Source organism: Hydractinia symbiolongicarpus, chromosome 15, assembly GCF_029227915.1.
Source record: "Hydractinia symbiolongicarpus strain clone_291-10 chromosome 15, HSymV2.1, whole genome shotgun sequence".
NCBI lineage: Eukaryota > Metazoa > Cnidaria > Hydrozoa > Anthoathecata > Hydractiniidae > Hydractinia > Hydractinia symbiolongicarpus.
In genome coordinates this window covers 3521451-3543338 of record NC_079889.1, presented here as the reverse complement: position 1 = coordinate 3543338, position 21888 = coordinate 3521451, and the positions used below count along the sequence as shown (strand labels likewise).

Genomic DNA, 21888 nt, shown 5'->3' with positions numbered 1-21888 from the left:
TTAGACTAAGCAAAATCAAATACGAGCTACCCACGAGAAGGTTGAAATAGACACAAATACGTCACATGGAGTGCACCGGCAGATAAACAAAGAACAACACAGTATTTAGATATCATTGAAATAGTTAAGTTATGATTAGTTAAGGTTATCAATATCCTAAACACTAAAAAATAAAAACTTTGCGGTGGTAAAAACAAATATTTAGCGGTGTGTGTATAAGAATCATCTGCAATGAAGGGTGAGATACCAGTGATTCTAACCTCCGTGATTGAGAGTGTGTCAAGGAGAAAAAAATCGCTATGTTGACTAAGCAAATATTGACACACTGTTCACAAAGACCTCAAAATCATTTTGATATCGCAGTTATGTAGCGCATTCCTACGTATAGTTTGTTAAAAAAAACTTTTAGTTGAAATCGTAAAGAGAGTGAGTGCACTTTGAATTCTGCGAAGGAGGGTGTCAGATCATATAGCTATGAAGCAGTGTTAGATGTAATAAAATTTGACACAAGATATGAGCTAACTGTTTCAAGGCTCCATTTTAAATTTTTTTTTTTAAAAAAGTATAAAGAAAAAGAAACGAACAAATAACCAAGTTAAACGAAATTAGTATGAAGTTAGTATTAATTGTCGTAATTTGTATATCAACTTTCGAAGGGCAAAATGGATTATCGATTGGCACTAACTTGGACGGGACAAAGAAAACTGCGATGGATTACATAGAAGAAGCAAATGAGAGATACAGTTATTTAAAGAAAGATGGCGGTAAGATGTTTTGTAGAGCTAATATGATTGTTATTGTCAGAAAATACACAATAGTAGGAATGAGTTATCATGCAAATATGCAGTGGTGTCTCCGCATTTCTTTGCATTTTAATATCAGCGAATACTATACATTAATTCTCACTCAAGTTTAAAATTTGTCTTTTTTTGTTTTGTTTTTGTTTTTCGTTGTTTTTTTTATCAATTTTTAGCATGATTTCTTTCTCTGATAACTATTCAATTAATTTTCACATGCACCTTGCCTTGTATAGTATAGTTGACAGAAAAAAAACAAAAATCTATAAGGCTTAGTGTAATTATTAGAGAGATGGACTGTTGACTGGTGGCTAGCTATTTTTGTTAGATTAACACGTTTTTCAATTCAATCTGCTTCATCGCCAGTTGTTATTCGATCGTTTCGATCTATATTCTAATATTGCATCGTTTACTGTTGCTTCTTATTATCATTATTTTTATATTTTTGTATATTTTTTTCCCTCACAATACGACTTCTTTGTTTTATAAGCTCAATTTCAGTATATTTTGTGACGTAAATCAAAGTTTTCGTGCGACTTGTTCATCACATCGCTCTTTAAACTAATTAGCGCATCAAATCTAATTAGTTAACTCTTTCCGATTAAAAAGAATATATAGGACGATTATGAATGAAAATGTAAAAATAACAACATAAGAAAGAAAAACAGATTTTTTTTTTTCGGGTATTTTCGTTATGTGTTTTCGCGCGTCTTAGTTCATAAAAATCAAAAAAAGAAGTTTGCCCGCGTATTATTTTGTAGGCATTAAAAACAAACCAATTTTTATATGCATTTAAATTTCACGAATGTCCCCAATATTAATGAAATTTGCAAACATGGTACCCCTTAACATTAGACTGTCAAAGCTGTGTCGCTGTTAACCAACTATTTGTGATGTTAGGATTTATATTAGTGACTTTAGTTGTTGCTAACCGGTGGTCATTATCGTTTCCCTTGTCACAAATTATTTTGACACGTGCGCCCTTTAAGATTTGCACACTGTGTTTTAAAAACGCTGTCAGATAAAGTAATGCTACACGCTATTTTTAAAGGGATATACTCTATAAGAATATTCAAGGTGAAGTTAAACAAAAAGTTAGGAATATCCTAAAAATATGCTCAACTTAAAATTCTGTTAGCAACCTAAATGGAATCTAAGCACAAAAAAATTCAAATAAAATGTCTTTTTCAGGTTTCATTTGGGAAATTTCCCCCACAAAGTCTACATGTCTGTCTGCCAGTTAAATTAGCCTGCTTGAATAATAGCACCAATTTGCATTCTCAGATCTTTCAGTCTGTCCTAAAATAATTTAAGGATATATCAGATTGATTTTTATTGCCCAAAAGTTAAGAATATTCATTTTCAAACAAAAACTGGTGCTAATTGTTGCGAATGGCTAAGATTTAGCAGGTCGAAGAAAGATTTTGGAAGAGAAGTCATTTTCCACTACCACAACGGCTTCATGAATGAATGAAATTGCGTACTTTCTTACTCTCAGATATTATTTCACGGATTATTCGCATTTCCCTGATGTTTTACGGATATTAATGGTATTTTGAGTAATATTACACGGTATAAAATTTCGCAAATTTGGTCAAAAAAACCGCGAAATAAATACTTACGGAAACTAATACGGTTATATCCATAAAGTTAATCACCCAAAAGTCAGCAACCGAAACTTCCCCGAATATCTAGCTGGTACTTACCCTTAGCCCAATCTTTTAGTTTTCGTGAACCAAATAGTTATTGCGTGGATATCTATTATGTAAGAACTAGACGTTACCCTGAGGAAGTTCCACGATTTCGACCGTCCTAGATATTTCCATCCTCAGATTATCTTCCGTCCGCTATTTCGTGTATCCGTAGCATAAAGTAGAGACTCGGCTACCATTTTGAATAAAATAAGCATTAAAGAAGATTCAACATCGAATGAAATATTCGTGAGCGAGTGAGTTCAGGTAATTTTAGGAACTTTTAAACTGTTTAACTTTCTTGTAATCGACACTTAACGCAACTACTCTATTAATTTAAACTTTTCAAGTAAACCAAGAATCAAATCGAGTTGGTTATGAAAAAATACGTGAATCTTTTGAAGTGGTTTTTTTCTGTTAATATAAATGGCATATATTTATGAATAAAAAAATAGGCATAATTTTTTCCAATAAAGAGTACCAAAATGTGGTCTAAGAAAGTGCAGCTAATTCTGGGAACTTCTGTTCAACTAATCATATCATTTAATAATAACGAAACGCCGTTTTAAAATTATGTAAATTTCTCAATAGGTACAGGCGCTGGATGAGAACAACCGAATTGATCTGAGTAACTTTATCGGCTAAAATTTCTTCTTTAGCTAATAAGTTTATATTGTGTTACGTTGGGAAACTTAATAATGACTACTGATTTCTTCATCAGAGAAATGATATTTAACAGTCTAGTGCTGTTTTAAATTGCCTCTCTCATTTTAATTTCTATTTCATTTTTTCTTTTTTTAACTAAGTAGCTGCCTGACTATGCTGTATATTGATGCATTAGCTTTACTCTGATAGCGATAATACCGACTGGTGGCCTTGTGGTAGTGTTCGCCTCGATTGCGGAAGGTCTTGAGTTCAAACAACGATCGAGTCTTGCCAGAGACTATAAAAGTGTGAATTGATCCTTCCTGCTTAACGTTCAGCACGAGGATAGGATTGATATCTTAGGTGGTTTTCTAGTTGAGCGGTTGTTGTGCTTGCGCGCCTTCCGTAGCTCAAATGGGAGCTTTAAACGACACTGGGACCCCCCTTTGCAGGACCCGCATTGATAACAGTACCTATAGAAACTGAAGAGGCTATCCTGGGTAAATAATAGTAATAATAATAAAAAAGTTATATTTATTTTTTTATCTAGAAGAGATATTTGATACAGATATCATACTGAGCTACAAATCAAAGATTGGTGGTGATAAATCAACTCACAATGCTGCCATCAAATTTGCTGGTCGTCTTTGGCCAGGAGGTGTTATTCCTTTCACATTTGACAAAAGTATTGGTTAGTAGTTACCTACGTTCATTCATTAGTTACAACGTTGTAGCACAATTCACGCTCAGCTTACTTTGGGACTATGGAAAACCGAAAATCCGAACTCGGGCCCATTTAATGGCTCGCATTTTTTTATTTTTTTTTATCTTTTGCGTGGGTTTGACGACTTCTGAACTACAAATTATAGTCAAAGTATTCTTTCCTAACAAAAGAAAAATGCACCAAATAAACGATACAGCGTTTATTTAGAGCATTTTAAAAAATATATAAAAAGATAAGTCTGGTGAGTATATGCGGCAACAGGGCTGACCGAAACATCTCTGCTGTTTAAAAACAATATTTCAATATCGAATCTATCTATGTTGTTTACACTATAATTATTTGTATAGCAAAAAGTCAATTTGACATATAGGCATGCAGAAAGTAACTGAACTTTTGAACCTAAATAGACAAACTAAGCATCATCTCATTCGAGAAATAAGGCTTTAAACTTAAATACAAAGAAAAACTTTTTGATAAGAAAGTTGCTATTTTCAGCACATAAAAACAAAATAAATTTAGACTCTTTACATAAGGACCAGCCTTCTCCAACCGCAGATTATAGAGTCCTATATTGTTTATCAATGCCCAAAAATAGAAATCCTATGAACTACGTCGTTATTTAGTATTTTTTTTTACTATAACAAAACAGTCTAGACAGGTCTAGCTGAAATGTATTCTTTTAAACAGTGTTTTGGCTGAAAGTTAAATATTTTAATCCTTAACAGGGATAGATAAATATAATTAGCAAAAATAGATGTCTGACCATTATTTTGACTCTATTTTTTAGACAGATTATCCCACGCGAAGACCATCATCAAAGAAGCCATGAGGGAATGGGAGAACAACACGTGTATTCGATTCTTAGACAGGACAAATGAAGTTGACTTTGTTGAGTTTGCTATCAACTTGGGGTAAATTCTAGTTGGGAACAATTTTATTCCTTTTATTTCTAAGACAGTGTTTGCACAAAAATTCCAGTTGGATTGAATTGAAATATTATCCTTTTTGTTTCCGCTAATCTTTGAACTGTTGACTTGGTACAGTATGATAAATTTAGCGACTATAATGAAATAAACGTGCAAGGCATGCGCATGCGTGACCTTTTTTTTAACGATATCAATTACATGTTATTGTTTCATACTTAGGAATTTTGCTTCGCGCTATTCAATGTTTTTCCAAAGCTTTCACTTTGTGAATATTTTTTGTAGATGCAACGCAGATGTCGGAAGAAGAGGTGGTAAACAAATCATTTCACTGGGTGATGGCTGTTTACACAAAAGTGTTGTTGTACATGAGATTGGTCACGTGATTGGATTCTGGCACGAACAAAATCGTCCAGATAGGGATGATTTTGTTGAGATCTACACAGATAATATAAGGGACCGTAAGTGGCTTAGCTTTTCTCAATACCTTTCGTATTTTTTTGGCGTGTGACTAAAAATAACAATGAGAAAGAGGACTTAGTAAATGTTATACATATGATGTAATTCATGTTTTCTTTATACAAATTCAAAAATTCTTCACTTTTTTTTGCGCAATAAAATTACGCGGAAGGTTTAGCACCCATTATTTAATTTACGTCACTCTGACGGGAATAACAAAAAAGCTTTCATAATTTAGATTTTATAAATTTAAATTTTGTGTTTGAATTATTAAATGGCTGGTTGGCGCTTATAAACTTCTCTAATCATGGATTTACACCAACCGACCCGGTAGTATTATGATTACTGAAGACCTTATGAATTTGTTTGTGTCTAAAATCGTGGAATATTTTTTAGCCCTTATGGAATTTTGGCGCAGCTAAAAACCGCGAAAATTTGCTATTATCGTACAATCAATTTTTTCGCGCAATGGCTCTACAAAAATAATAAGATATGAGCGAAAAGTTCATGAATTAAGGTCCTCCAACAGATACAAAAAATGTTGCAAATCAACAACAATTAAAGGCAACCACTCTTTTTAGTGGTGAGTTATGAGATTAAGTGATCTTAAGATTTGTTTAAATTTTACCAAAGTTTATATTAACATCCGCTTATTTCTAAAGGTAAACTCAATGCTCTGTTTAAATCTAGTAAGCAAATTGTTTAACACAGCTTTTGATTTTTGGAATAACAAGATGACGGGAAATGCTCGAGAATTCGATTTTGCAAGATTCTTAAAAAATGTAAAAAAAGTGGAAAAACAAATTGGTCATTTATCAATGTAATGGTGCAAGTCTTTGCTCTATAACCCGATCACAATGATTGGATAAAAATAGTTTGCTGTAGTAAATTAGTATCTTAAAATTTGTTAACGTAGTTACTAATAAATAAATGCAAAGATATATCATAGGCATGTAGTTAATAAGAGTAAAGAATTTGCAAATCGAACCTAAGACCTATATTCTATATTTTATTTTTCAAATTAAAAATATAACAGAAAAGACAGTTTGATTATTCGGTACTACCTTTGAGGACACTAAAAAATTATTTGGTAAAAATTAGAATGGTAATTACGCGCAACTAAAAAACCCATGTGCATTTTTGCGCTGGAGAAAATGTGGTCCAATAGAAGAGAGCATTTGTGTAGAAAAATGTGTACAATAATTTTTTGCATTTTCTTTAGAATACAAGGAGGCCTTTGCCAAGTTTAGCAAATACCGGATCAACTCACGAGGAGTCCCATATGACTATTATTCTATAATGCATTATGGAATAAAAGCATTTTCAAAGAATGGACAGCCCACAATTTTACCAAAAAATAAAGAAGTTGGATCTTTAGGGAATCATCAACTGAGTGATTTAGATATTAAGCAAACCAATAAATTATACAAATGTTCAGGACCTGGTAAGTTCTTGCCTAATCTTATCTAGTTTTATAAAAAAATTCTTTCTTCGAAGTCTTCTGAAAATAATGTATTCTATCTTAACCTTATGCTCGTGGTGCCAGAAAGAGTAGATATATAATCCACAGATATACTCTCCAAATTCTGTTAGTGCAACCCACTTTCTTAAGAACAAATTTCGTGTAACTGAAAACAAGTCAAAGCAAGTCATACTATAAAATTTAACATTTTTTTAGACAATAATGTTACATGGACGCGATGGTCATTCTGGTCAAACTGTGACAAATCGTGTGCAGGTGGAAGGCAGGAGCGCACAAGAGTTTGTCGAAAAGTTGCAAATGGTGTGCCACAGTGTATAGGAGATAGACTGCAAAAAAGAATTTGTAATCTACAGAAATGCCCAGGTGGGTTTAGACCTTCCACGGAGCGTGCTAAATAATATCAAGCAAAAGCTCATTATCTTGAAAGTAAAAATTTCCCTTTTTCGCAAGGATTTAAGTTTCCCAATAAGAGTGCACTCTTTTGTTCACATATTGGTTTCTCCATCCCCTATATCTCTTCTGTGTCTTGACATTTCTATAACTTGAGCAAATTCCCCGGCCATTTATCAAAAAGAATTATGTACACATTTCATTCATTGGTACATTTATACAAAGTATAATTTCTGCATATGGAATATCGCGAATTTATATAATCAACCTAACTCCCATCGCAAATGTCATTAAAAATTGCGAGATTTTGTAATTGCAAAACTAACTGCCTTCATTTTCCAAATCAATAGTCCAGCTGCAAACTTTATTTTTTTTAGAGTGGCCAAATTTTCCTGCTCATTTTAGCTTCGAACATTTAAGAACAGATCGTGACAAGGAAGCTGAATGCGTTCTAGTGTATGAAAGAGCTGACTATCAGGAATGGAATAGCTATTCGTTTTGTAATCGTGGTAACTATTATTCTTATTATTTTTAAGAGTAGCGTTCAGAGCAAATCTGTGTTGACATGTTTACACAATAAAACAACCAAAAAACCTTTGGTTGTTTTATTATGTAAGCAAGTGATGACTTCTATATTGATACAGAACTTAAATGGCATTGACGTAACATTTTTTCTATATTTCGTTTTCCAGGTAAACGTAAAATTCAAATGCGTTGGTCAGATGACGGTCCAATAGCTGGACACAAGTGTACGCAAATATTTGAGCCGAACGAAAGCCAAAAAAACCGATGGTACGATAACTTCCTCTGCATTCCAACTACCGCTCCGTACAATTTCACGTAAGTGTAATATGCTTTTTTTAAAAATTTTGTTAAAGTAAATCTTAGGTACATTGCTAGTTATAGTGTTCTCCGTGTTGCGAAGGTTGACACTGCACGAAATATTTCTTCATGACAATAGCATATTTCTCCTTCTAAATAGTATCTATTTTCGTATTTTACAGCTGGTCTTTTGATGGGAAAAAGGACAATTTAGCATGCATTCAATGGTACGCAAAACAAGGTCGAGATGGATGGGACAACAATTTCTTATGCGCAGAAGGCGCAGATATGGCGTCAAATATATCAAAAAATGTCACTCATGGTAGCTGGGGCGGCTGGTCAAATTGGACCACTTGTACTAAAGAATGCGGAGGAGGAAGACAGAGAAGACTAAGACAATGTAACTCCCCTGCGCCTAAAAATGGTGGTAGGCCTTGCATGGGAAGTGTTTTTGAAGATCAAGCTTGTAACTCTCAAGCTTGTCGTAAGTACATAATTAAATTAAATTAATAATAACACAAACTTTTAGCAATTGGAACAAACCGATAATATTTACAATGTGTTGTTGTAAAAATATACACACAGTGCAAAGTACGAAAAACTGCTCGGAAATAGTCGTTTCTTAGTAATTATGTTGACCTTATAATCTACGAGGGAATTCTGGCTAAGTACGTTATATTCTAAATTTTTGAAAAATCTTAGCTTCGACGTTTTTATAAATACATTTTTATAAAAGTCCATACATCAACCTCTCCCAAATCTTAACAAGCCGTGGGGACGAGGTTGCATATACATCGAATTATTATTTACTGTACTACCTTACCTTAAATTTTTTAGCAACCTGTGGTGGTATCTTGGCAGGCACAAAGGGTGAATTTCACTCTCCTAATTATCCTTCCAACTATCCTAAAGACATTAATTGTACTTGGCTTATCGTTGGTAGCAAGAACAAAAAAGTGCAATTGACGTTTGAAAGTTTCGACATGGAAAGTGAGAAATATTAGATATTAATTAGATAGATATATTAGATATTATTTTTTTATATAGTATCAACAACATGTTTTCTTTGGACCTAAAGTAGCTAACACATTTCGACAAAATGTCAACTGAACTTGCAATTTTCAAACAGATAATCGTCATTACAAAAACCCACGCACACAATAAATTCATTTGAGCTACGTTTGGCATTTCTTTTTCAGAATTTTTCGCTGGACCATGCAAATTTGACTACTTTCTTGTACGTGAAGGAGCTTACAATGGCAAAGAACTGGGACGCTTTTGTGGAAATGAGTTGCCATTACCGATTATTTCGCTGGGAAACACACTGTGGGTAAACATGATAACAGATCGCGAAGACGAGGGAGCAGGATTTAGAGCGTCGTGGAAAGTGCAGGAGTCAAAACCAGAAGGTTGGTTATTAGTTAATGAAATTCGTGCGCACATCGAATTTTCGCGCAGAGTCGCTGCGCGAATAGTTGTCTGCACGAAAATAATTATTTTTCGTGCATTTGGCTTCGTGAAAATTTGATGTGCGTAGAATTTTTCTAGTTGTAGAAGGCTGCAATAATCAGAAGAGTTGGACTATCAATAATCACAATGTTAGCTATTAATATTTTCAGAGTTTGTTAGTGTGCAGTACAGTAACGTTTGATGAAGTGTTTTAGCACCAACGATCCTGCAAAAAGATCCGCCTTTTTAACACCACAATTCAAAATCTTATACACTCCTAATTTTAAAAGATGTACAATAAATACATTATTAAGGTGCACATAAATCTTTTTTATAATATATTAATATTTTACTCATAAAATGTGCACGAAAATTATAAGGGTGGTAAAGCTGCGTGCGAAAAAATTCCATGCGCAAAAAAAATGAAAATTTAATGAATGGTAAATGAATAATATGTTCTTCTTTGCACTCGTGTGACGCACTTAATTACTGCTTGTGCAATAGTACTGTGTGATACATAGCACGAGCATTTGTAAAGATTATCAGATAATGGATTTGATACACTATATAGGAACGCAAACGTTAACTGAGAAAATCCATTAAGCCAGGCATTGCATCACTAAATCTGAGTTTACTATTTTTTTGCTTTAAGTAAGTCACGACATTTACGAAATCTTGCCTATATAAAATACAATCTCTAGAATAATACCCACTATCTGTCTGTCGTCAAGGCCATATAATTTTATCGAGTTTGCTGCGACGGTCGAATTCCTGTGGATTTTCTACGAATTAAAGACTAGTATCTTTATATTTATTATTACCGTTGTCTGTATGTTCAAAATGGCAGCCGAATCGCTACTTCTGCTCGAAATGGAGCTACCTTGAATATGTGGGGTAAGCGCTAGTTAGAGGACCGGAACATGTATAAAGAGCTAACCCCCGAATTTTTTTTGTGGACTAACGAGCAGTCAATTAGAAATTCTTCCGTTTTTTGGAGGTTGATCACTTAATCAATTCTGCGTTTTCCTTAGGTTGTGGAGGGTTAATTACAGGCACAGAAGGAAAGTTTAGTAGCCCTAATTTCCCAAGAGCGTATCCCCCTGAAAAATCATGTATCTGGAAGATAGAAGTGCCTGTTGGTTACTACATACAGATGAAATTTATCAGATTCGATCTTGAAAGACATGCCATCTGTAAGTACGATTCAGTTGAAGTGAAAGATGGTTGGGATCGCATGTCACCACACCTTGGAAGGTATTGTGGATTGAATCCAATAAGAGGTAGATAATACGTTCTCTGCAACAACACAACTTACACAATTTGAAAATTAAATAATATGCATCGACTACGCGTGAATTAGAAGGTTATTCAAAAAGGTAGCTTCGAATACATCCTCATCATCGACTGCTTGTGTTTTTATTTATATAAAGGTTTCGTCAGGAAATAGCTTTTTGCTAAATGAATAACGGTAACGCAAAATTGATCAGAAGAACGTTTGAACTATATTAAAGGGGCTACGGAACGGCTGTTGGTTTTCGACTTTAGTGACTTACACGAAAGTCGAGCTGATGACCGCAAAGAACAAACTGGCTATTTTTCTGGCATGTATGTCATTTACACACTCGAACATACAGATAAATCTAGAATTTTTATCTTCTCCAGCCTTGGTCATGTTTTCATCCAGAATGAGTTTCGCTGAAATATTTCTTTCTAATATACTTTTCGAAAAAAAATATTGAACCAGCGAGCAAAGTGCGCTGGTCTGTTTATTGTGCAAAACACATTTGCCGGATTTTTAATATGTCCGCGGGATACACGGAATTTGAGCATTTCAACTGGTTAGTAGTCCCTTTAATATCTAGCAACACTTAATAACAAAACAAGCCTTTATATAAACAAGCATTTGCAGTACTTTATTTTTATCTTTTTGCTTTCTTTTACCATAGGAACCTTAAAAACAATAACAAATCGAGCGTGGATCAAATTCCTCTCAGATCATTCAACCGAACGAAGTGGATTTAAACTCTCTTGGAGGGCTTTTAAGAAAAAACCAAAAGAAAAGAACGAGATACGTGAGAAGGATAACAAAACGGGAAGAGGTTTGTTTTCAGTGCTTTCGTCACACAGCTTCTCCTAACATTTTTGTTTCTTCTCCCGTGTTGAATCTCAGAATATGCTCTTCACCTCACGTGATTTTAGTAAATACTTAAAGGAGCACTGAAAGTGGACTGCATGCATAAGGAGATTAAATAAAGAAATAATGTCATTTTCAGTATGTTCTGATGGCTGGTCATATTTTGCATACGACCTCGAAGGTGGAGCGTGTTATAAAGTTAAGCGAAATTATTTCAACTGGTACGGAGCACGAGATGATTGTTTATCCAACTCAGCAGATTTAGTAAGCATTACAACAAAAGCTGAACAAGACTTTGTGACACGTGATCTACTACAAGGCAATTATATGTGGCTGGGTATGACAGACAAAGGATCAGAGGGAAGATGGGCGTGGAGTGATAAGTAAGTATATAACAACATACCACAAAAGTACAGTAGTGAAATCTTTTTAAAGTGGATACTTGCTGGAAATAATTTGTGTCCGCTTTACAGAGGTTTCCACTCTTGGGAAATTTGGCCTAAAAATTTTACCAATGTAATTATATTAGAATAGTTCACCAAGGAAGAGAATATGGAGTGAAAGTCTATTGTAAATATTATGTGGCAAATCAAACGGAGGTTATTGGCTTGATATGAAAGAAAAAACTTTAAATTATCATACAGCTATTGTAAAAAAAAACTTTAATGAAGGAATATATAAAGGAGTATATAAAAATGCACTAATGTACGTTTTATCAATGTTAATTTTCAGTCGCGAAATCCAAAAAAGTATCCGCGTTATTGAGGTGACCGCTTCAAGGAAATTGTGATGTGAGAACGAAGTTGCGAAGTGAGAGTGCAAAAAACGAAAACGTTTTTCTTCTTTTTAAAAAGTGTCAAAAATATTTCGCGAATTGACCCTTCCGGATATAAATACTGTTCGCGAAAATTAATCAACTGGAGGCAAATGTTTCTGCTTTTGAAAATGTCAACGTTGAGAGGTTTTATTTTAAATGTAATATAATGACCTTATCACCCTCTTTTTGCGCACAAATGTTCTTTTTTGTTGCTAATATGAATTGTATTTAACCCTGTCTAATAAACAGCAAGACCAGGCCGGCCTTTTAATGCTATCTTGTAAAAATTATCGTCGAACAGATTAGTATAAAGATTGAAGTATGTTGTTCTAAAACTGACATTTTGCAATTAACGAAATTCTTTTATTAGTATTCCATACGTTGTAAGAATATCAGAAATATTCGCTCGTTTTTATTATATGAAGAACTGATATTTCGTGCACCTCTGTCAGCCTATTAGTGTAAAGTAATAAAATTAATCTGTAGGGCTACGTCCAACCATACCGAACATACCGAATACGGTAAGACTAGTCATTACTCCATGCATATATCCACATATTCACTCGTCCTTTACATTGCATCTAGCTAACCCCCGTCTCGGTTTCCGTACACTATTCCTAAATGTTAAGAATAAAATGAATTCGGTTAACCATTTCGTACACAAAAAGTTTCATTATTCTTAGCACGACGGCAACTGCGTTTAACAACTGGGACAATGGTGATCCTAACAACGGAGGTAGACTACAAAACGAAGACTGTGCGCTGATCAAGCCAGATGGGAAGTGGAATGACTATCCATGTGGAGACAGATTCAACTACATCTGCAAAAGCAAGCCACGTGAGTTGACTTCTGTCTAATTCATACTTACCTTACATTCCATTTCCTAACTTGCAGTTTACTTAAATGATTAGCAGAAAACGAAAATCAAACTGTTCGTAAACCTAGAGGATCTCTAACACCGAAAAATGAGTTGCTTTATATATTAGGTTGCTGATCAAATTTTTTGGGACTTTTTAAAAATCTTATATTCTTTCAATATATATAGTTCCAAATTATTCCATATAACATTGTGAAATCGTTATTGATATTGTGATCATAAAACTATTTTTAACAACGATCTTGTTTCTAAATATGAAAAGAAATGTAATATCAGTATTTTTTCAGGGCTGTCATATAATATAACAATTCCCGGATTTTAAATATTTAAATCTGAAAAGTTTCGAAAACTAAAAAGGTGTTCAAAAAATTGCAGAGTCCGTTTAAGCCTTGATCAACTAAAATCGATAAGTTCTAACCCAATCAGTGTGAACAAATCGTAAGAACAATTTCTATCTCCAATGGGTAGGTGCGTTAGTGTGAACAAAGAGTAAGGACAAGTTTAGGGTAGGTGCATCAGTGTGAACAAGGCGTAAGGACAAGTTCGTCTTCTTTATGAGTAGGTGCATTAGTGTGAACAAGGCGTAGGGCCAAGTTTGTTTTCTTAATGGTTTGTGTGTTAGTGTGAATACGGCATAAGGACAAGTTCGTATTCACAATGGGTAGGTGCTTTATAACCTTTCTTTTGGTTTAGAAATGAGAGATAAGGTGGGGAGTAGAGCGAAAGGTTATGATAAACATACTAATATGGGCATGTATATTTTTAAATGTTTAGATGAACCGTGGAATGTTGGCGCAGCAAAAAAAAGAGTCCGTTGATTATTTTAATACGTAAATAAAGAATGATGAATGCTGATCTCTTGCAGTAGTTTATTCACCATGTTGTTCAATTATACAAAAATGTTAGATTCTGCTTGTTAACGAAGATAGAACTATTGCCTCTACGATTATCTCCGAAATGCTCCAGAGATGTCTGGTTTATGCAAAACGGTTGTTTCCCTTTTTCACATATAGAGATATCTTTTGTAACATAGCTATAGAGAGAACAATACTATTAAGAACTTATTTTGAGTTTGTATGAAGGAAGTAGCCAGTAATCGTGTGTTTTCTTTTCACTTTTAATTTTCTAATAAAAACAAAGCATTTCTCACGATCACTTTGCTAATCTAAATGACGTCACAATCTTAGCCACTGTTTACCTATAAAGAGTAATATAAACACCATTGTTTGAGAGGTGTCATCACGTTTAGTTAAGCTACTTTGAATATTTGCTCCACTCAAAATAATGAAAGGGGTCGTTAGGTGGGTTGTGTTGGAAGAGACGGGAAAAACGAAATATATTTACATGTTTGGCGGAAATTTTCGTACTTTTTGATGTAAGATCCATTCTTATTGTCTTGTGACGAAAATTACCTCAAACTTTCAACTGTCTTTTATCAAATTGATGAAAGAAAAAAACATTTCGATTTGTAATACTGCCATAACCTTACTTTGTTGTGGCGACATTTATTTGGCAAAAGCCACAAAATAGATCCCTGAGGAAGTTTTTACCTAATAATTTGTCTCCAATAAAAAGCATTGCGAAAGGTATTTTCAATGTTTCACCTAATGCTGTTTCCTTATTTAAGTCTGGCTTAGTTTTGTTTTTTTAGTTGTTTTGTTGTTGCTTTTGTTGTTGTTGTTGTTTTTTATAAGTAATTTTCTTAGTGGGTGTTCCTCTTTTATTCCTTTGTTTGTGTGGCTTAAGAAAGATTTTTTTGTTTTTTATTGTGTGTGTGTGACTTTTCAAAGAGAAAAAAGATTATTTAAGTTAGCTATGCTCAAAACAATTGCTATCGAATTTGTGAGAAGTAAACTAATTATCTTATAGATTGATAATAATATTGCTTATCTTGTTAGCAATACCTGTACATTGTTGGTAATTTTTTTATATATTTTAAACAAAAAGTACACTTTTCCTTTACTAATACCCGTATTTTGTTTAAAATGGTGACCTAATCGCTACTTTGATTTATGATGCACAAAATAGCGATGTCTGTCTCAATTGGAAATCTGGTGGCTTTTTTCCACGAGCAAATTACTAGTCATTTATACTACTACACGTGGAAGTTATTACAAGGCATATTTTTGTCCTTCTTTTTCAATTACCTTAAGGGGATTAATTTTTGCAAAACCTAATTTTCGCGTTTTAGCGAGAACTAATTTTCAAAAGATTGGAAATTCCTAATATTTAGCGACAATTAAATTTCGCGAATAACGTGAAAAAATAATTTAGCGTCATTTTGTTTCTCAATTTACACAGTTTTATTAAGGGCCTTTTTGCAGAACGCCTTTAAATTTAGACTGTTGAAGTTAAAATTCACATATAAATGATATGTATTTCTAGGTAAATAAAAAAATATCCAACTTTCAGGGATTTTCGCGAATTTTGCAAAAAGCGGAAACTAATTTTCGCGAAATTCGCGGAAAATAATTTTCGCGAATCAATTATTTTTTGGCAGGTTTTTTTCACTTGAAACTCTTTTTTAGTAGTGACCATCTTGCCATTGTTCTTTTTAACTTGGCGGTCTGCCTTACAATTATTTTTATTCTAGACTCTATGTAACATTCACGTTATAAAAAGTTAATGTATATTAGAAAAGCAATTATTCTTTTCTATGCATTGACCTACTTCAGAGCAAGAAAATGATCTAGGAAAAATATTTGAAATCGTCAATACTTTTATATTGTCAATAAATTACATAATTACATATTACCTTTTCAAATTTCAAGGAAAGAACATTATTTGAGAGAAAGATATTTTCATCAGTTGATGCTCCTAATTTTAAAGAGATGTAGTTTTTACAGCCATTAATACATTTAAATTGTAAAAAATAATTTTGGAATTCTCAATCTTTCACTTATTTAAAGCGATATCGAAAATTACTAATTTTTTACCAGTAATATAAAAAATCAACAATAAAATGGTAGCCAAAATAACCACTTGGTTCTAAGTGTAAAAAAGGACGCCACGAAAGAAATTTTACCATAAAGAGACATTGAAGAACTTAGTTTTTCAGTGTTAAAGTGGTCCTTGTTGGAGTTTTTGCCTTAAAGGTACCTGGCGGTAGCAAGTTAGCTACACGTTTAGTTAGCAATTAAAAGAAAATTTTTAAGAATTTTTTTTTTCCTTTCAGCAAAAATTTCTTTTATTTGATAAGCTAACTGCAGCTGCAAGACCACTCTTGATATAAAAATGCAGAAACATGCTTCAGTTTGGTTTTTCATAGTCAGCTTGCTACAGTTATTACGTGTGTATCTACTCTAAGATACACGTAATAACTTTATAATTTGACTTTTGAGAGTTTTTCATACATAACTAGTCAGCTAGCTGAGAGCTCGTGTTACAACACTTAGCTATATTAAAGGATAGCTTAAAATATCTATAAAAGAAATGCAAACTTTTAACGAACATATGTCTTACTATTAAATACTGCTCATTGTTAGGCACAAAAACGTTCCTAATTTTCCCAAAGTACCTAATTTGCCTAAGGGTGCCTAATTTTAAATACTACCTTGGAAAAAAAAAGCCGGGGTTACTATTTCTGTGTCGGCATCTCGACTGTTTTCTTAAGCGAATGCAACCATTTGGAACAGACAGAATGTCAATAGAATTCGCCTGTCAAAAACAAACCCACAGAAGTTTCAGAACACATATCGCAGCTACCCTTTTTGAGTCACGAGAATCTACCCTGCTGAACTAAGTAAATAAAATATATAATATATTTACTATTTTATGTGCGTAGACAGAAAGACGGCCTACAGAGTTTGTTTAAGAAGATATGTTTTTTTTAGGCTCATCATAATTTCGTTTTGCTATACAAAATTTATAAAAGCTTGATCTTTTTTAATTTTCACCAGATTTCGCCACGCAATAAAACAAATATGGATTGCACAATAGTATTAGAAAATACAAAACAATCAGTAAAAACACATGGGAATGACTGGGCATGCATCTATACTCCTTGATCGATTAAACTCACAACCGATCCGCTATCTATATTAACCTTTTATAGATATAAGTTCTCACAAGCTGCGCATAAATTAAAATTGTACATTCACATAACATTGTTGCGCAATACACTTGACAAATTCGTTAAAAGAAACAAACTTACAGTAGACTCCCGGTTATTCGAACCTGCACTTATTCGAATAATTCGGTTATTCGAAGTGAGATGGCGTTCCCCTTGGATCTGCTAACCCAACTCAGGCAAAAACACTCTCGGTTATTCGAACTTCAGTTATTCGAATAATTCGCTTATTCGAAGTGATTTTTATTCCCCTTGGGGCCAATTATAGGCTAAGTCACCCTCAGTTATTCGAATTTTTCTTATTGGGAGATCGTCGAGTGAGAACATTGATTTTCTGCGATTAAAACACTTTTTTTCTTCAAAAAATCAGGTTTTAATATTCATGGCTATTTACACTCTTCAAGCAATTTCTTCAAAAGTTCAATATTCTCCTTCGGTCCAGAGAATTGAAGCAAACAGGGGATCCTCAATCCCTTATCATCTCCAAAGTTAGTTCTTTTCCCTGTCACTTTTACTTTGCAAGTACACAACATCTCTGACTTCAGAAAGTAAAATATCGTTTTGGCAAATTTTCCTGTTTTTCCTTTAGGCAAATGACCAACAATATCTCCTTTTTTGCAGACCGCCACTGCATATTTGTCTATGTCGTTTGTTGGTTCCATTTTAGCTTCTAGGACTTCACCAATAACAGCGTTCCATTTCTTTTGATACTCATGATATCCCATAACGGTTGAGTTACTCTCATAATACTTGATAAGAATGATTTCTATCGGCTGTGTTTCGTTGATTATCATTGAAACAAGATCCATTGTAATTTTCACTTCTTCGTCCTAATTGTGGTGTGACTGCTTTTTTGTTGTGTTGTTTCGTTTCGTTTTATAACATTCGAACGTTTTAAAAGGATCATTCAAAATTCGAACGTTTCCTTTGATTTTCAAACGTTTCATCTAATTTTCGAACGTTTCAAAAGCTCGATTATAAAACAAGTGGGTGGATGTAAACAAACTTTTTAAAGGCTCTTCAAATCCACATTAAAGATGGCAACCGCTCAGACAACGTCAAGGAAGAAAACTGTTCTGACGATCAAAGAAAAATATCTTGCTTTGAAAGAGCTTGAAAAAGAAGGAACAACTAAAAAGTCTATTGCTAAAAAGTATGGTGTCCCACCTAACACACTTTCATACTGGGTTAAGAATAAAAGTGACATTTTTACCAAGTATAAATCAGGCCAGTATGGAGTTAAAAGACAAAAGCTTTCTTCCGGAAAAAAAGATAACATTGATAAAGCAGTTTACAAGTGGTTCGTTAACGCTCGTGAAAGAACTGTGCCGATTAGTGGTCAAATCATTCGAGAAAAAGCATTGGATTTTGCAAAGCAATTCAACGAACCTGATTTTAAAGCTTCAGAAGGCTTGCTAGACAGATGGAAGTACAGACAAAACATCATTTACAGAATTATTTCTGGAGAGGAAAAGTCTTGTACACCAGAGATGACAGCAAGCTGGGAAGAAACACACCTGCCAACCATTTTGTCACGCTATGATTTACAAGACATTTTCAATGCTGATGAATTCGGCTTGCTTTACCAGATGCTTCCAACAAATACCTATCATGCCAAAGGTTAAAGATGTGCTGGTGGAAAGTTCAGCAAAGTTCGTTTAACAGGACTTGCAGCAGGAAATGCCCTAGGTGAAAAGTTGCCCATGTTCGTTATCGGAAAATCGGTTACACCGCGCTGTTTCAAAGGAGTCAGAAGTCTTTCCTGTCAGTACAAAGCTCAAAAGAAGGCCTGGATGGATTCTGAAATCTTTACCGATTATGTGAAAAAACTCGATGTTAAATTTGAAACTGCGGGTCGAAAGATTGTCTTGATAATTGACAATTGCCCAGCTCATCCAGAAGTCACTGGTCTTAAAGCAGTAGAATTAGTTTTTCTACCTCCAAATACAACGTCTAAGACCCAGCCCATGGATCAAGGTGTAATCCGAGCATTGAAGGCATATTACCAGTCAAATCTTGTGAAACGTCAAATAAAGTTCATTGACGGCGGTAAAGAGGTCCCTAAAATTAACATTCTTGAAGGGAAGAAAATTTTGGTCAAATCATGGGACGCTGTTTCAAAAGACACCGTTAAAAACTGCTTTAAGAAGGCAGGCATCTCAAAAGAAACACAGATCACGAGTCTCAATGATGCTGATGACCCATTTAAATCTCTTTCTGACAGCATAAGCGAGTTGAAAAAAAGAGAAGTTGACGGCGACATCTTTAACGCAGATGATTTTGTGGATATTGATTTTGAGGTATGCACGAGTAAATCAATTGAATTGACTGATGAGGAAATCGTGGAAATCGTACTTAATGAGGACAAAGATCAAAACGCGCCGAATCTCGAAGATGACGATGATGATGAAATTGAGGCACATGACATCCCCCCGAAGAAGCCAAAGCAGTCAGAGTTGGAAGAGGCCTTAGAATTGTTGGAAAGATGGTCTTTGTTTGACGAGAATGGTCTTGAAATCAGAAAGCAGTTAAACATGATAACACGTACATGTCAAAAACACTACATGGATAGTAAAAAACAATGTAGCATTAAAGATTTTTTTAAGAGTTGAACTCCTTGTATTTACTAGATACATTTTCTTTATAACTTTCATATTTTAAAACCTGTTAACAATTTGTTCAAATTTATTCTTTCTTCAAAAAGTAAAAATTCTTTGTGTTTACACGCTCAACTGAACCACAATGCCTCAATTACTTAAGAAAAGTCCATCCCATTAAGGTTAAGTTGAAAATCTGGCGGGAAAACGAATTTTTCAGTTATTCGGTTATTCGAAGTAAATTCTTATCCCCCTTGAGGCTTCGAATAACCGGGAGTCTACTGTAATTTCATAAAAAAACGTTACGTAGCACTAAAATCTCATAAGGACAATTGATCTAATAAGTGGTGTCAAAACAGCCATAATAATTATTCCGTGGAGAATAAAAAAAACTAAAGGAAAGAAATAGAGAAGCGACAATAGTGTTAAAAGTATAGATGTATAAATGAAATTTTGTCAAATTATACTTGAAATTTAGCTAGCCAAACATTACCTAGACTTGCCTAACTATTGTTCATCCAATTTTTACCAACTGTACTAACTTAGCCAACATGCAATCTTGTCTATTTTCCCGGCATTTTTATATGACCACGTAGTTTTAGCAGCTTATACTTAAATTTGCAAGTAGTAAAATGATTGATATCTCAGGCGGTTGTCTGATTCAGAGATTGCTGTGCTAACGCTATTTATGTGACTCAAAAGGGAGCTTTAAGGACAGTAGGACCCCTTTTGCTGACCCCTGTTGATAGCAGTACCAATATAATTTTAATAATAAAATTATGAAGAGCACTTTTGTCATTCGCACCTTTGGTTCAGTAGCCCATAAATGCGTTTAAGTTTAACCATGTCACCACAATCGCAACAAGAGGTTGTTCTTTCAAGAAGGTTTTTTTATTTTTTATTTGGTTCAATTATTTTATTGTTAAAAAAATAAAACAGAACACACAAAATTATCGTGCATTTAAAGTATAAACAATTCTGTTGATTGTTCACTACCTGTCACTAATAATCGGCAAGCCTTAATCAACTAGTGGCCAAAAAATTAAACTTCAAGCTGGTAAGCCCACTTAGGTTTTAATAGTAAAACCCAAAAGGTTTGACTTTTTTAACCAAATATTCGTATCCTCGGATTAAGTCTAGTACTGTGTTCAATTTAAGTGGAATTTTCTCTTGATATTGATTTAAACTTTGATTTAAAGGTAACCCAAAAGTGAGACCAGAAATTTTTGTGCAACCATACTATAATTAAGCTTTCGTTACCTTACTTTCGCTTATTAATTGACGCTTTCTTGCCTAGCACAATGTTTGTATATGTTTATATGTTTGGTTTTTGTAGTTGCACTGGCGCGGTATAATGCAGTCTGATATTCTGATATGCTATATTAATAATAGACGTACTCTCTATGTGCGAGAAGAAAGTCGTGTTACAGAAGCACGAAATGTGATATATAAAGGATGGGCGATTTATCCACGGGCTACTAACTAAACGTTCTGTTAATGGCCGTATTGTGGCTGTTTGTGTCTCACAAAAGCACAAAATACGGACCCTTTTGTCCCGTACGGAGAATAGTCCATTTTTTCTGGCTTTCGGTTTATAAACAGCAGCGAGTTTATCAATAAATCAAGCCAACTTTTGCCCGCGTTTTCCTTATGTTAAATTATTATTGTCCGCGTTTATTATCACATCGGTGCTTTCAACTTATTTACGGTCTGGCAAATGAGAGGAAAAATCAGTCTGAAGTTTAGTCGTTTTGAAAAGGACATTTTCTCAACTATTGCGTTATTACTTGATCTACAATAGTTCTACAGGACTTCTTGTGTTCTGAGAAGTTTTTTATGAACTACTTGCAGTCTTGTTCTTTTTTTTCTATTATTACATTTTTATGACTATCTAGCTAACATATTTGCCAATATATAATGCAATTCCTCTTTCTTGGTTACAAAATGATTTGCATATTGCTGGGACCCGAAGAAGGATAGAACATGCTTAATGCGAAAGAGAATTTTAAT

General features: G+C 33.9%; 2 protein-coding genes across 2 annotated transcripts; both read left to right on the top strand.

Annotated features, from left to right (window-relative positions):
- The first annotated feature begins 438 nt into the window (after positions 1-438).
- On the top strand, positions 439-15783 carry LOC130628923 (tolloid-like protein 2). The gene is made up of 16 exons (XM_057441982.1): positions 439-764; positions 3684-3824; positions 4645-4768; positions 5066-5241; positions 6462-6683; positions 6918-7085; positions 7490-7621; positions 7805-7952; positions 8117-8418; positions 8772-8924; positions 9134-9343; positions 10415-10663; positions 11330-11482; positions 11657-11900; positions 13018-13172; positions 13987-15783. The coding sequence occupies exons 1-16, from the start codon at positions 611-613 to the stop codon at positions 14028-14030; spliced, it is 2775 nt and encodes a 924-aa protein (XP_057297965.1). The 5' UTR covers positions 439-610; the 3' UTR covers positions 14031-15783.
- A 2535-nt stretch (positions 15784-18318) lies between these two features.
- On the top strand, positions 18319-21869 carry LOC130628632 (tigger transposable element-derived protein 4-like). The gene is made up of 5 exons (XM_057441614.1): positions 18319-18901; positions 18947-19852; positions 21078-21088; positions 21215-21319; positions 21774-21869. Exons 1-5 carry the CDS (start codon positions 18319-18321, stop codon positions 21867-21869), a joined length of 1701 nt encoding a protein of 566 aa, XP_057297597.1.
- Positions 21870-21888: the final 19 nt, after the last annotated feature.